The 14,895-nt window shown below is 40.0% G+C and overlaps 1 protein-coding gene across 1 annotated transcript in view; it reads left to right on the top strand.

The window, feature by feature from the left end:
- The window catches only part of REEP5 (receptor accessory protein 5), a 43,568-nt gene that overhangs the window by 8,255 nt on the left and 20,418 nt on the right, over nt 1-14,895 (top strand). The window contains exon 3 of the mRNA XM_010375812.2: nt 11,453-11,591. Within this exon, the coding sequence (XP_010374114.1) occupies nt 11,453-11,591 (139 nt within the window). The remainder of the gene's footprint in view (nt 1-11,452; nt 11,592-14,895) is intronic.

The raw sequence follows: 14,895 nt of genomic DNA, 5'->3' as shown, positions 1-14,895 counted from the left end.
GGGCCAGGCGGGGAGGCTGAGATGGGTGGATTGCTTGAGTTTGAGACCAGCCTGGGCAACATGGCAAAACCCCATCTCTACAAAAAATACAAGAAATTAGTACACGCCTGTAGTCCCAGCTACTCGAGAAGCTGAAGTGGGGGAATCACCTCAGCTTGAGAAAGTCAAGGCTGCAGTGAGCTGTGTTCATGCCACTGCACTCAGCCTGGGTGACAGAGTGAGACCCTGTCTCAAAAACACACACACACTTGGGAGGTTGAGGCAGGAGAATCGCTTGAACCTGGGAGGTGGAGGTTGCAGTGAGCTAAGATTGTGACACTGCACTCCAGCCTGGTTTTTTTTGAGTGTGTTTTTTTGAGACAGGTCTCAGTCTGTCACCCAGGCAGAGTGCAGTGGCATGAACACAGCTCACTGCAGCCTTGACTTTCTCAAGCGTAGGTGGTTTTCCCACTTCAGCTTCTCAAGTAGCTGGCACTACAGACGTGTACTAGTTTTTTGTATTTTTTCTAGAGATGGGGTTTTGCCATGTTGCCCAGGCTGCTCTCAAACTCCTGGGTGTGCACGTGCGTGTGCGCGCGCACACACACACACACGGTTTTTTTAAAAAATCAAAGAGTTGTTTGCATTCAGTTTTGAGTTATAAAATGTTAGCTAAAAGGGGTCTTAGAGACTAAGCTGCGAGGGTGATAGCCACCTTTAACAGATGTGGAAATCAAGGCCACAAACTAAAGTTAATTGACATAAGTCACAGGTGTGTTGGGACCAATTCAGTCTTAAGCATAAGGATGTCTGACTCCCCGGCCTGTGTCCTGTCAACATTCCATGTTGTTATATTTGACTGTGACCAACTCTTCCATTATGCATTTAAAAACAAAATGGTGGACAGTGGTAAATGAGATCACTGTAATTAAACACCAAAAGATTTGACCACTGAATGACTGCATTTTTTTCTTTAGACTTCATTATAGGTATTCTATTGACTCATCTTAATGTTTTTTTTTGAGCCAGGGTCATACTCTGTCACCCGGGCTGCAGTGCAGTGGTGTAATCATGACTCACTGCAGCCTTGACCTCCCAGGCTCTAGCTTTCCTCACTCCACAGCCTCTGTAGTCTTTTTTTTTTTTTTCTTTCTTTCTTTTTTTTGGGGGGGGTTTCCTTCTTGCCCAGGCTGGAGTGCACTGGCGCAATCTCGACTTATTGCAACTTCCGCCTCCTGGGTTCAAGCAATTCTTCTGCCTCAGCTTCCCAAGTAGTTGGGATTTCAGGCCTCTGCCACCAATTTTTGTATTTTTTAGTAGAGATGGGATTTCACCATGTTGGCCAGGCTGGTCTTGAACTCCTGACCTCAGATGATCCACCCGCCTTGACCTCCCAAAGTATTGGGATTACCGGCGTGAGCCACTGCGCCCAGTCAGTCTTTCATTAGTCTTTCTCGTTCTGTTTGTTGGTTGTCTTTCTTGCTTTAAAAGCACATATACTCTGCAGTGAAAAAGATATGTAACTTTCTGATCACACATAGTTTCCTACCTTCTTTTTTTCTATGAAGGAGAAAAATCTTTTCCTTATTGGCATGGAAACAAACTAGTGTTTATGTCTTAAAATGTCTGATTCTTTTTTCTTTCTTATTTGAGGTACTGATAATAGGAAAACCATTTTGAATTATTAGGAATTCCTACATCATACTCTCTGATAAATACAGCCAAAAGCAATCCCATGCATGGTGGGCATGGAGGATGGTCAAGTTATGTGTCTGCTATAACAAAAAGGATTGTAAACATTATGGTCCATGTTCTTCATATTCAGTTTTCAAAGAACCTATCTTAACCTCTGGAATATTTACTATTAAACATAAGTTACCACATTAGAAATAAAATATAAAGCAGATGGATCAGAAGATGATTCCTTTTTGTTCTTTACCAATAGGACATCTTAAAGCTTTTTATCCATATATGTGGATAAAATTAAAATATATATGATATAAATGGATATATAGATATATTTTCATGAACTGCTGTTTTTTCACACTGTCAGTCTCTGGTAAATAGTTGATATTGGCACAACTGGTTTGAATAATAAAGCCAATGCTGTGAAGACATACTATTACTTAATTTTATGTCATTTGGCTAGTTTGAATTGTAGCAACTGAGTTACTTATGAACCATGCAAGTACACATAGTATGTACCTATGTGTCTTAGTTGTGAGTAGCCAGAAGCATGTATATATGGAGCTGATTATTACCTCTTGAGCAAACAGCTTAACTTTTATAAAATTCAGTTTTCTCATATGTAAAAGGTGGGGATAGGGTTGGGGGGAGTTGGGATAATATATGTCAAATGTTTAGGACAAATCAGGCATTCTGTAAGTGCTCAATTAAGGGCAGTTAGTTTCATTAACATATAAAGAGGAAAACTGACTTAATCAAAGTCATAGTTCTTTAACTTTGTGTTATTAAGCTTTTAATTGATTTAAGGAAAAACCTTCCAAAGAGTATTTTCTTTCATTTATTTTTTCACTTTCATTTTTTGTTCCTTGACTTATTATTTTTTTCCTGTACTTAAATCAGCTTAAGGCATCATTATTCAAAGAATAAAACACAATAAAGTTTTGTCCTTCCAAATTAAAAATATTGATATGGTTAGTGGTTTTCTTCTGTATTGGTACAATGGTATATATGTTCCTAAGCATTGAGTATAATTTGGACTAACAATTTTTTAATATTAAATCTTATGCATAAGAAATATGAACTTGGTCCTAAAAGCAAGAACTCAAAACAGAAATATAAAAAAGTTGTACAGTTCACATATAAAAAAGCATTTTATCTATTTTGCATAGTAAGAACAAAATAGATCTGAATTAAGAACATGTGAAAGTGGATATTTTTCCAGATGAATTCATTGTGTCTGAAATAATTTGAAAAATAGGATGGAAAGTTGTCTCTTTTCTGTCTCCCTCCAAGTAAGCATTAGCTGTAAGTATTTTGAAATATTAATTGATAGATGAAACCTCAGCAAAAGAAGAAGAGCACATTTTGACCAATGCCGAGATAACTAACTTAAGCTTGGCTTAGAAAGCTTTCAGTGATTCTGTATACCTTTTATGTCAGTTCAGTGAGCCGCAGCCATTTACAGTGGCCTAAACATAATGACCTTGAATTACCTCATGTAAGAAGTCTGGAGGTTGAAATTTCAATGCGCTACAGCAGAAATCCATGCTCTTTTTCCAGCGACCTTGGTGTATAATCTTCCTTGCCCATGCCTGTTTCCTCAATATATAGCAAGGTTGTTGCTATATAATGCTAAGGCTTTCAAGAGCAGAAAGCTGGAAGACCTTTTATTTGTGAGCCTCTTATTTTATCAGCAGAGGAAAATTTTGTCCCAAAGCCTTCTCCTGTATTTCTTTTTCTGTTTCATTGGTCAGAACTGTGTCACATGGATACCCTTAACTCCAAGGGGACTATGAAAGTTAGTATCTAGCAAAAAGCAATAGGATTACCATGGTGGATTTGTACTAACTTTGATTTATCCCCTAGACCTGGGGGAGGAGCCTAGCTTCCCTAAGTCAAGGCAGATCTGCCAGGTACATGTACATAAAATCAGGGCTCTGTGGGTGAGTAGGAAGAGGAAGGACTGGCTAATTGATAGGCAGGGAACAGTGTCTGCTATTTCCTTGAGCAATGGTAGTGACCAGTTGCTATAATAGGATTTTTGAAGCAGCAGTGTTACTGTGACAATCTGATGATGCTGGTGACCATCATTCAGCAGTGAATACTTAACTGCCAGGCAGTGTACAATGGAGAGATTGAGCAGCAGATACAAATTTGGAAGTTATTAGCATATATATGGTATCTAGATTTATGGGGACAGATACTCTCTCCAGATCAAAACAACCAAAATGGCATGATGGTAATAAAATAGCTTTAAAAATCTGGTGTTATAGAATGCCTAGGTGGTAAGTGGAGGTTTTTTTTTTTTTCTCTTTCTTTTTAAATGAATTTTATTTTTTAGAGCAGTTTTAGGTTTACATTGAAATTGAGCAGAAGATACAAAGATTTCCCATGTACCCACTACACCTACACATACACAGCCTCCTCTATCATCAGCATCCTCTACCAGAGGGCTATGTTTTTGTCTTTGTTTATTTGAGATGGAGTCTTGTTCTGTCACCTAGGCTGGAGTGCAGTGATGCGATCTCCGCTTACTGCAACCTCCACCTCCCGAGTTCAAGCAATTCTCCTGCCTCAGCCTCCTGAGTAGCTGGGACTACAGGCGTGCACCACTATGCCTGGCTAATTTTTGTATTTTTAGTAGAGGGGGGTTTCACCATATTGGCCAGTCTGGTCTTGAACTCCTGACCTCAAGTGATCCACCCACCTTGGCCTACCAAAGTGGGATTGGGTTGGGATTATAGGCATGAGCCATTATGCCTTGGCTGGGATTACAGGTGTGAGCCATCATGCCTGGTTAGAGTGGTGGTTTTTATAATTGGTGAACATCCATTGACACATCATTGTCACTAAAGTCCTTAGAGGATGTACAGTTTACTTGTGTCATGGGTCAGGGAATATCTAAGGTTTTCTGAATGATGACACTTAATTTGGGAAGGAGAGAATATTGGTAACCAGCCCAGAATCATCTCTGCTCAACCCTGTTTTCTTCACATCTTAATGCTATTCTTTGGCCATCCTTGGTTCTTGCCTTTGCTTTCAGAAAATAGCAGCCAAGGTGTGAACAAGTAGATGGGCCAGCAAGGGTAGAGTGAACTGGTACCAGTTACTGGGGCCCAGTGGACTGGATGAGGGATGGCCAGTGAGTTGTGTTCATATATGTACCAGTCCAATGCCAATGTAAAGAATTTCTGCCATTCTACCATTGCAGAGTGGGCCTGAAAAATGTTTTCAGCCATATTCAAATTTCTTCCCACTACCTGCAAACATGAATTTGGGGATTTCAGCTAACTTCTTACTACCTGTAGCATATGGGATTTGCAGTAGGGTATAATTAAAATTGATGGGTAACTCTAATCTCCTTTTAGCCTTATTAACAATATAAACCCTCTAACAGCTACTTAGCCAAAGAAACTAGAGTCTTCTTATCTCTCTCTTTTCTTTTTAATCTCATCTCCCTGTAATCCCAGCACTTTGGGAGGCTGAGGTGGGCGGATCACGAGGTCAGGAGATCGAGACCATCCTGGCTAACACGGTGAAACCCCGTCTCTACTAAAAAATACAAAAAATTAGCTGGGACTGGTGGCAGGCACCTGTAGTCCCAGCTACTTGGGAGGCTGAGGCAGGAGAATAGCATGAACCCAGGAGGCAGAGCTTGCAGTGAGTCGAGATTGCACCACTGCACTCCAGCCTGGGCAACAGAGTGAGACTCTGTCTAAAAAAAAAAAAATATTAGCTGTTTTCTCAAAGATAAATTAAATGACTATATCTGGTGTTCACTTTAGTGTTTATTTTTAACAAAGCCTTACAGAGAGAACTAGTCTCATAGGAGAAAATCATTATAGAAAGTCTGATGCTCAGCCGGGTGCAGAGGCTCACGCTTGCAATCTTAGCATTTTGGGAGGCCAAGGTGGGTGGATCACCTGAGGTCAGGAGTTCGAGACCAACCTGGCCAATATGGTGAAACCCGGTCTCTACTGAAAATACAAAAAAATTAACTGGGCGTGGTGGCAGGTGCCTGTAATCCCAGCTACTCAGGAGGCTGAGGCAGGACAGTTGCTTGAACCGGGGAGGCCAAGGTTGCAGTGAGCTGAGATCGTGCCACTGCACTCCAGCCTGGGCCACAAGAGCGAGACTCCATCAAAACACAACAAAACAAAACAAAAGTCAATGCTCATTCTTTTCCAAATGGAAATCTCCCCCGTCCCCTTCTTTTTTTCATCAATATTATTAGTACATACTCATTGCAAAGACTTTAAGTAAAAATCTGTTAATCAGGACTAACTTTACACAATTTGAAATGTATTGCATATCTTTCTGGATATCATTCTTGGTCTGTAAACATACAAAAACATATCTTTTATTAACCAAAAAATTAGAATTCACTTTTTACACTCAACACTGTATCTTGGACATCTTTCCCTGTCAATACCCTTTCTAAAGGCTTCAGAATATTTCACTGTATGGATATGCCAGAATGTAAACCGTCTATTGCCCTTTACATACACATGCTCTGTAACCTTTTAGTTTAATAAGTTAAAATTCATTTGAATATACCTCCTTTCTCTTTAAATTTCATTTTATCTATATAAAATGTAGAATCTGAACTAGTTCATCTCTGAGATGTCTTCCAGCTCCACACATGGTGATTCCTAATTCTGCTCAATTAATTTTAGAGCTGCCAGCTGCTCTCACAGTTTTGCCAACCATCCTCTGCACTGTAGTCGTGCCTCTGCTGCTCACCCAGCCCTGGCTTCTCTTGATATCTGCTTTGGGGAAGCAAAATGCTGCCCCAGAACATGGCTCAGGAGAGAGAATAAGGAAGCCACAACACCGGGCCTAGGTGGCCAGGCTTTAGAACAGTGGTGAGGATATGACAGTAAGGTGTGCAGAGAGCAGTAAGACTGTGGTGTCTGTCCACAGAAGCTGTATGTGGGTGTATCTTCTGGGAGTTAGTTCTGAGCCCAGGATCAGTGTGACTGCCAGAGGATGAGGCAGTACTAGAGAGAGAGGAGGAGCCTGTAAAAGAGTGGACCAGGCCTGTGGAGAGAGTGGTAGGAATTGTTGCCTGTTGCCATGGGGTCATTCCAGAACTCCTCTAGGGGTTAGCTAGAGGTGAAAGGAACTGTGCAGGCTGAAGTTCCAGCTAGACAGATACAGGGCTTTTAGATGCAGTTCTTGAAATCTTAGTGAACAGTTTTATTTCAGTGTTGTTATCTTGAATCCTTTTACAGATTTCAGAATATTCAGATGAGGGTTCTAGATCATATTAGAGTTGACTTACTCTAATTTTAGTAGAGACATTATTCAGTTTGCCTTCTATGTCCAACTTTTCTTCTCTTTTGGCCTCTCACTCATTACTGGAAAGAGACAACCTGCCCTCTAGCTACAACTGATTATACCCAAACTGGCCATTTGGATTTCCTTTCTTAGAACAAGTAGGGCAGGTGCTGAGAAGACTGGAACTTTGAGCTGGTTTCCAAACACAGTTCTGCATTACGATCACCTGCACAGCCTTGTAAGAGCAGCTGAATCACTAGGTCTGAAGAAGGACCCAGGCATGTATATTTTTAATAAGTTCTGTAGATAGATGTGGATGATCATCTAAGTTTGGGGACCAGTGGACTAGGACTCCAACTCAGAACACTATCCTGTTCACTTTTGATAGTTCCCCATCGCAAACCTAGGTGAGTAGGGTGGAGGGTAGAATGGACCTCCAGGGATCTGGATATTGAGACTATGACCATTCCTCCTTTTTTTCTGCTCTGTGACCAATTTAACCTTTCTCTGGGGTCCCCTCCAAAAGTAAGATTATGAACTCCTATTGTATGTATATTAATTCAATAAATACTAAATGCCTACTTTGTACCAGACATTTTGCTAAGCGCTATCCAGCTTGCCACTGAATTGTTCTCTTAATTAGTAAGACAGCATAGGATAGTGAACAAAGCACAGGCTTTGGAGTTAGTTTTAGGTGTAAGACCAATCCTTGCTATTTGTATCTGGGTGCCCTGCACGTATTATTTCTCTTCACTAAGCCTCGGTTTCTTCCGCTCAAATACAGGAACAATACCTATCCTACATGGCTATTATGAAGGTTAAATTCAATAATTATTAGGTTTCTACCCCTCCATTCTATGGCTTGGCCATTTTGGCTAGACTGCAAGGGATTTAATAGCATAGACCATATCTTATGGTTTCATGAATCCTCTATGTTGCCTAAATTGCTACCTCTTGATTCTACTATACCAAGTTGGAATATGATTCATATTTGTACAAGGCAGTAGAGTGTTTTGTTGGAGAATCACTTTTGTCTACTGAACTTGGACAAGGAAGTCTATTCAGAAGGTATATAAGTAGCCTGGGCATGGTGGCTCATGCCTGTAATCCTAGTACTTTGGGAGGCTGAGGCAGGAGGATCACTTGAGCCCATGAGTTTGAGACCAGCCTGGGCAACAAGGCAAAACCCTGTCTCTATAAAAAAGTACAAAAGTTAGCCAGGCATGATGGTGTGCACCTGTAGTCCCAGCTACTGGAGAGGCTGAGGTGGGAGGATCACTTGAGTCCAGGAGGTTGAGGCCACAGTGAGCTGTGATCATGCCACTACACTCCAGCCTGCATGACAGAGCAAGACCCTGTCTTCAATCAATCAATATTTTAAAGAAGAAGATATATAACTAGCATTCAGAAAACCTCAGTTTTTTTTGTTTTTGTTTTTGTTTTTTTTTTTTTTGAGACCGAGTCTTGCTCTGTCGCCCAGGCTGGAGTGCAGTGGTAGAATCTCAGCTCACTGCAACCTCCACCTCCCAGATTCAAGCGAGTCTCTTGCCTCTGACTCCCAAGCAGCTGGGATTATAGGCGTGTGCAACCACGCCCGGCTAATTTTTGTATTTTTAGTAGAGATGGGGTTTCACCATGTTGGCCAGGCTGGTCTTGAACTCCTGACCTCAGGTGATCCACCTACCTCGGCCTCCCAAAGTGCTGGTACTACAGGCTTGAGCCATCATGCCCATCCAAAAACCTCAGTTTTAAGCTTTTTTCTTCTCTCACCATGATTGCATGGGGCACTTCACTTTTTTGAACCTCAGGTTCTTGAGTGAGCTTGACCATCTCTTCCCTTTTTTCTTGTTTTGAGTAGTTTGTGATTGTTGCGACACATAAAGACATTTTTAAAATTGAACACTGTGCTATTTTAAATTAAAACAATAATTAAATGCTTCAATAATATGAGAAGATCTATTTTTAAAATCTCTTTAGCTTAATAGACTCAGTGGTCTTAATAGACTCGGTGGTCTTTTCCTGGCTTCTTTCATATGACTTGGTTTTCTGCAAAGTTGGGATCAATGTATGTATTCAATTTGGAGTTCTTTTATTTCTACTTTTCAATGTTACTATATAGTATTCTACTATATTAATATGGGGACTTTAGAATTCATATTGTAGATATGAATTTAAAAAAAATTTTTTTCCTAAAAGAGCTGAACCGTTAGGCTTCCTGTTTTTCAGTCTGTGCAACTTGACTAACATTTGAAAACTAATGAAATAGAATGGAATTTAAAATATCAGAATGGTTTCAGGAAACATCTATTTCAGTTTATATTTTTATGTGAAGATGTGTGTTTACTGGATCATGATGTAAAATGTATGCTTACCGAGGGTTGTGGCCAAAAGAATTTAAAAGCCACTGGATTAATAACGACAGTCCAATCACATTTTGAGGTTTTCACGTCATATTCTAGAAAAGACTGTTTAATTCCCATGTATATCCCGAGAGTTGCTTCTTTTGGAAGTTCAGAGTTAGGTATTTTAGTTGTAGAATGCTTTGGTTCACAAAACTAAGATCTTAAGTGAAATGTAACTGTGTATCTCCTCTGCCCAGAATGAAGTTATGGGAAACAAATTTTTATTTATACTAATAACTAAATAAATCCAATTAAATTTGGATAAGCCATACTATACCAAATGAAACACAGTGGGGGAAGAAATCTTACATATAAAGGATATACTGTGTTCTTTGGTTAACATGCTTGCCTACACTTTTCCTTTGGCCTTCTATTACATTAGCCAGCTTCTATCTGAAGGAAGCTAAAAAAATGTAGACTTTGTGCATACATTACAAGCCATTTTTTAATAATCAGATCTCTTAAATTCATTTTATATGATTCTTTGAAAAATTTGAGGCTGGGTGTGGGAGCCACCAAACTGCACTTTGGGAGGCCGAGGCAGGAGGACTGCTTGAGTCCAGAAGTTCAAGACCAGCCTGGGCAACACAGTGAGACCTTGTCTCTACTAAAAATTTAGAAAGCAGCCATGTGTGGTGGTGTGCACCTGTAGTCCAAGCTGCTTGGGAGGTTGAAGTGAGGGGAATTACATAAGCCCAGAAGTTTGAGGTTGCAGTGAGCTATGATTGTGTAACTGCACTCCAGCCTGTGCAAAGAGACCCTGTCTCAAAAAAATAAAAATTTTGCCTAGTCTTGAAGTTCAAAGCAACATTCACCTTATTACTTGTGCCTCTCTATGTCTTCCTCATTAGTAATAATCTCATTGAGCTATATTTTTTCCCCTTTTGGTTATTTTCTAAAACTCACACACATAGCTGCTTCTAATTAACTGTATAAGGGCTTTCTTAGTGAGTGGCTGAGCATGGTTTAGCAGCCTGTCTCTTTGCGGAGCTGATTTTATGGAGTAGCCAATGTATTTGTTTTTTGAAATTTTCTTATTTCAATAGGTTTTTGGGTAACAGGTGGCATTTGGTTACATGGATAAGTCTTTTAGTGTCAATTTCTGAGATTTCGGTGCACCCATCAACCGAGCAGGGTATACTGTACCCAATGTGTAGTCTTTTCTCCCTCACTGCCCCCACCCTTTCCCATGAGTCCCCAAAGTCCGTTGTATCATTCTTATGCCTTTGCATCCTCATAGCTTAGCTCCCTGCCAATGTATTTTCAGTAGTTAACCTGTTTCATAGGCTAAACAAGATTCAGAGTTCTTTTATTTTACTGTTTCAGTCCAGCTCAGTTATGATAAATACAGATCTGTTAGGATAAGAAATTGTGGAGCTTCAGGTTTAGAATAATGAGATTCCTAGGACTGAAGGAAATTTCTGTGATTTAGAAGAGAAAATTATTTTAAATTTATTTCCATCCATTTGCAGAATGAATTTTAAGCAATAGTTAGGGTTGGGAAAGTCCTGTTATTAACTGAGGAGAGGAGGAAAGTCCATAGCCTGTGGATCAGATAAAGACATTCTGAACTAAACAGACACTATGATGTTTGTTTTCACCCATTTACTATAAAATATGCTGTGGATTTTGGGCATGCCTAACCTATGCTCCAAATGTTGCTTTATGGGAAATTCCTGTTCACCCATGATATATTTCAATTATTAAAAGTACATAAGAACATGGTTATCATGAGGGAATTCTTCCTGATGTATCCCTGGTGGCAGGACCCAGCTTGGGAGTGGAAATTGCTCTAGCTCCCAGTCACTAGTGGTATATTCTAGGATTTGCGGGGAGTCTTTAGCAGGGTGGAGATCCAGGGCAGTGACAGCTGGTGCTGGTTTCTCTGGTGACCAGGAGACTAGAAACAAATGGTTATAATGGCTTGTCCTGATATCTACATTGCTTCCAGTCTTTAAGCTATACTCTTGCATCTAGTGACACAGTGCCTACATGTGCCTAAGTTCCTCAGTGGTATCGGAGGAGAGGTTATCAAAGTGTGTTTGAAAATGTTTCATTGCTATCTTAACAAATGATGATATACTTTCTTTTGTACTGCCTTTCAGAATTAAAGCTATAGAGAGTCCCAACAAAGAAGATGATACCCAGTGGCTGACCTACTGGGTAGTATATGGTGTGTTCAGCATTGCTGAATTCTTCTCTGATATCTTCCTGTCATGGTTCCCCTTCTACTACATGCTGAAGGTATGTTGGTTCTCCCTACCACTAAAATTCCATCTCAGGACCTGTATAGAAGAAGTAGGAATAAATGCTTGAATGTTGTACATCTGTGGCTCTGTCTTAGATTATAAACAAGAAGACAGGCCTGGGCAACAGAGCGAGACCCTGTCTCCAAAAAAAAAAAAAAATGCTCAAGCAAGCCACTTGTCTCAGCCTCCCGAGTAGCTGGGACTATAGGCACGTGCCACTGCACCTGGCTACTCTTTTAAACAATTTTATCTAAAGAAATTTAGATATAGGAAATTAAGTTTAGGAAGCTCCATCACCCCAACCACCATCACAAATGGTAGTATCTTGAGTTTTAGTTCTGGGTAATTATGGATATATATTTCTTTTTCTTTGGTCTTAGCTTTTTTTTTTTTCTTTTTTCTTTTTTTGAGATGGAGTCTTGCTCAGTTGCCCAGGCTAGAGTGCAGTGGCACGATCTTGGCTTACTGCAACCTCCACCTCCTGGGTTCAAGCAATTCTCCTGCCTCAGTCTCCTGAGTAGCAGGGATTACAGGTGCCCACCACCATGCTTAGCTAATTTTTGTATTTTTAGTAGAGTTTTTTTTTTTTTTTTTAAATCTATTTATTTGTACTTCTTCCTGGGAAATTTCTCAATCTGACCTCCTTTTTTTTTTTTTTTTTTCCTGAGATGGAGTCTTGCTCTGTTGCCCAGGCTGGAGTGCATTGGTGCAATCTCTGCTCACTGCAACCTCTGCCTCCTGGGTTCAAGTGATTGTCCTGCCTCAGCCTCCCGAGTAGCTGGGATTACAGGCATGTGCCACCATGCCTGGCCAATTTTTGTATTTTTTTTGGTAAAGATAGAGTTTCACCATGTTGGCCAGGGTGCTCTCGAACTCCTGACCTTAAGCAATCCACCCACCTCGGCCTCCCAATGTGCTGGGATTATAGGTGTGAGCCATTGTGCCCGGATTCAATCTGACCATCTAGTTTTCAACTGTATTCCATGATTATATCATAACCATTCTGTTATTCCTGCCATATATTGTGTTCTTCATTTCATCTGTTGTATTGTTCACACCTAATGTTTTTGCTTGGCTCTTTTCTGTTTTCTTGTTCTTGTTTCATATTGCTAATATTTTCTCATTTCTTTTAGTATGGTTAACGCTCCCCAGTTTAAAACTCTTGGTCAGCAGTTCTAATATTTTTGCTCCTGATCAAAACCTGTAGTTGATTGTGTTGTTTTTCTTTTGAAACATACTCTTAGCAGAGTGTAGCAGCTCATGCCTGCAATCCTAGCACTTTGGGAGACTGAGGCAGGCAGATTGCCAGAGCTCAGGAGTTCAAGACCAGCCTGGGCAACACAGTGAAACCCTGTCTCTACTAAAATACGAACGAAATTAGCTGGGTGTGGTAGAGTGCACCTGTAGTCCCAGCTACTCAGGAGGCTGAGGCAGGAGAACTGCTTGAATCTGCGATGCAGAGGTTGCAGTGAGATGAGATCACGCTACTGCACTCCAGCCTGGGCGACAGAGCCAGACTCCATCTCTGAAAAAAAAAAAAAAAGAAATATACTCTTAAAATATCTTTTTATTTTGGCCTACAAACTCCTTTTCATCTGAGTATCAGCTATCCCATCAGGCACTGGAATGGAGGGGGCCCCAGTCTGTGCTAGTACTAGTAAGTTCTGGGTAGGGGGTGGATGAGTCCCAGCAGTGGGGGGCTTCAGGCACACAGGAACCATAGTTAACCACTCCTCACCCACAGAAAAGCCCCTGAGGTCAAAGCTTCACCATACCGCCCTCCTCTACCCCAGCAAAGCAGCATCAAAAGGAAGTGATCCTGGGTTATAGTTCACAGCTTTAGGGGTTGGAGCAGGAGGGGTAGGGAAGTAACTGCCCTTAATTAGTGTCCACCTGTTTTCCTGAGTGACTTGCAAAGACAGGACTTTTATGTTGAAACGTCTGTTTTAGAAAAAAGTAGAGGACAATATTTTTTAACTTTGAGATATAGAAGCAAGACAAAATACAAACGTTTCAAAGAAAAAGATTTGATAAATTCAACTAAATAAAATTTCTAAAAATTAAATTTCTATGACAGTGGGCAGCATAAACAAAGTTAAAATAATGACGGACTAGGAAGATAGATTTACAACATTTACACCAAATAAGGAATATCCAGAATACATAACAATTTCTATAAGTAAAAAGAAAAAAAAAGAAAAATGGGAAAAGAAAGTATTTCATGGAAGAGAAAAAATATGAATGGCCAGTAAACAGCTCAGCAGTGATCTGGGAAGTATGAATTAAAATAGTAAAATCTCATATTTTGTTCATTAAACTGGCAGATATTTTAAAGATTGAAGATATCTAGGATTGGTGAATGTATAGGGAAACAGACAGGTAGTGGTACAGGCTGAACATCTGAAATCTGAAATTCTAAATGCTTTAAAACCCCAAACTTTTTGAGTGCTCACATGATGATAAAGAAAATACTCATGGGAGCATTTAGATTTTAGAGTTTCTGATTTGGTATGCTCAGTTGGTATAATATACATATTCCAAAATCTGAATAAATGTGAAACCCGAAACACTTTTAGTCCCAAGCATTTCAGATAAGGGATACCTAATAGGGTAGTGGTATAAATTGGAATAATCTTTTTAAGGGATCTTTTAACAATTTCTTGTTGAATTGAAAAATGATATTCTTAACAATTCTAAGGAAATAGTCACTGTGCATTAAAGAGCTGCACAAAGATATTCATGGCAGCATTTTTTGTTGTAAACTGTATATAATATGAACTGCATAATGTAAACATTATAAACTGAAATGTTCATCAGCAGGTAAATGGTTAATTGAATTAATGGTATATCAATATAGTTAAATGGAATGAAATAGATCCGTATGTATAGACCCAGAAATTTTTGCTAATTTAGCAATTATGAAAAGTTATAGAGGACAGGTGTGCTAGCTTTTGCCTGTAATCCCAGCATACTCAGAGGCCAAGGCAGAAGGACTGCTTGAGGCCAGGAGTTTGACACCAGCCTGGGCAACATGGTGAGACCCTGTCTCCACACAACAAATTTAAAAACTAGTCAGGCTCCCAGATCACAGCATGTTGACAAAAAAAAAAAAAAAAAAGCCAGGCATGGTGGTGCATGCCTGTGGTCCCATCTACTCAGGAGGCTGAGGTGAGAGGATGGTTTGAGCCCAGGAGTTCAAGGCCACAGTAAGCTATGATGACACCACTGCACTCTAGCCTGGGTGACAGAGACCCTGTCCCGAAAAAGAAAAAAGTAATAGAACGTTAAATACAGTAGTA

The sequence above is a fragment of the Rhinopithecus roxellana genome, chromosome 3 (genome assembly GCF_007565055.1).
Source record: "Rhinopithecus roxellana isolate Shanxi Qingling chromosome 3, ASM756505v1, whole genome shotgun sequence".
In the NCBI taxonomy this organism is placed as follows: Eukaryota; Metazoa; Chordata; class Mammalia; order Primates; family Cercopithecidae; genus Rhinopithecus; species Rhinopithecus roxellana.
This window is presented reverse-complemented; position numbering and strand designations above follow the sequence as displayed.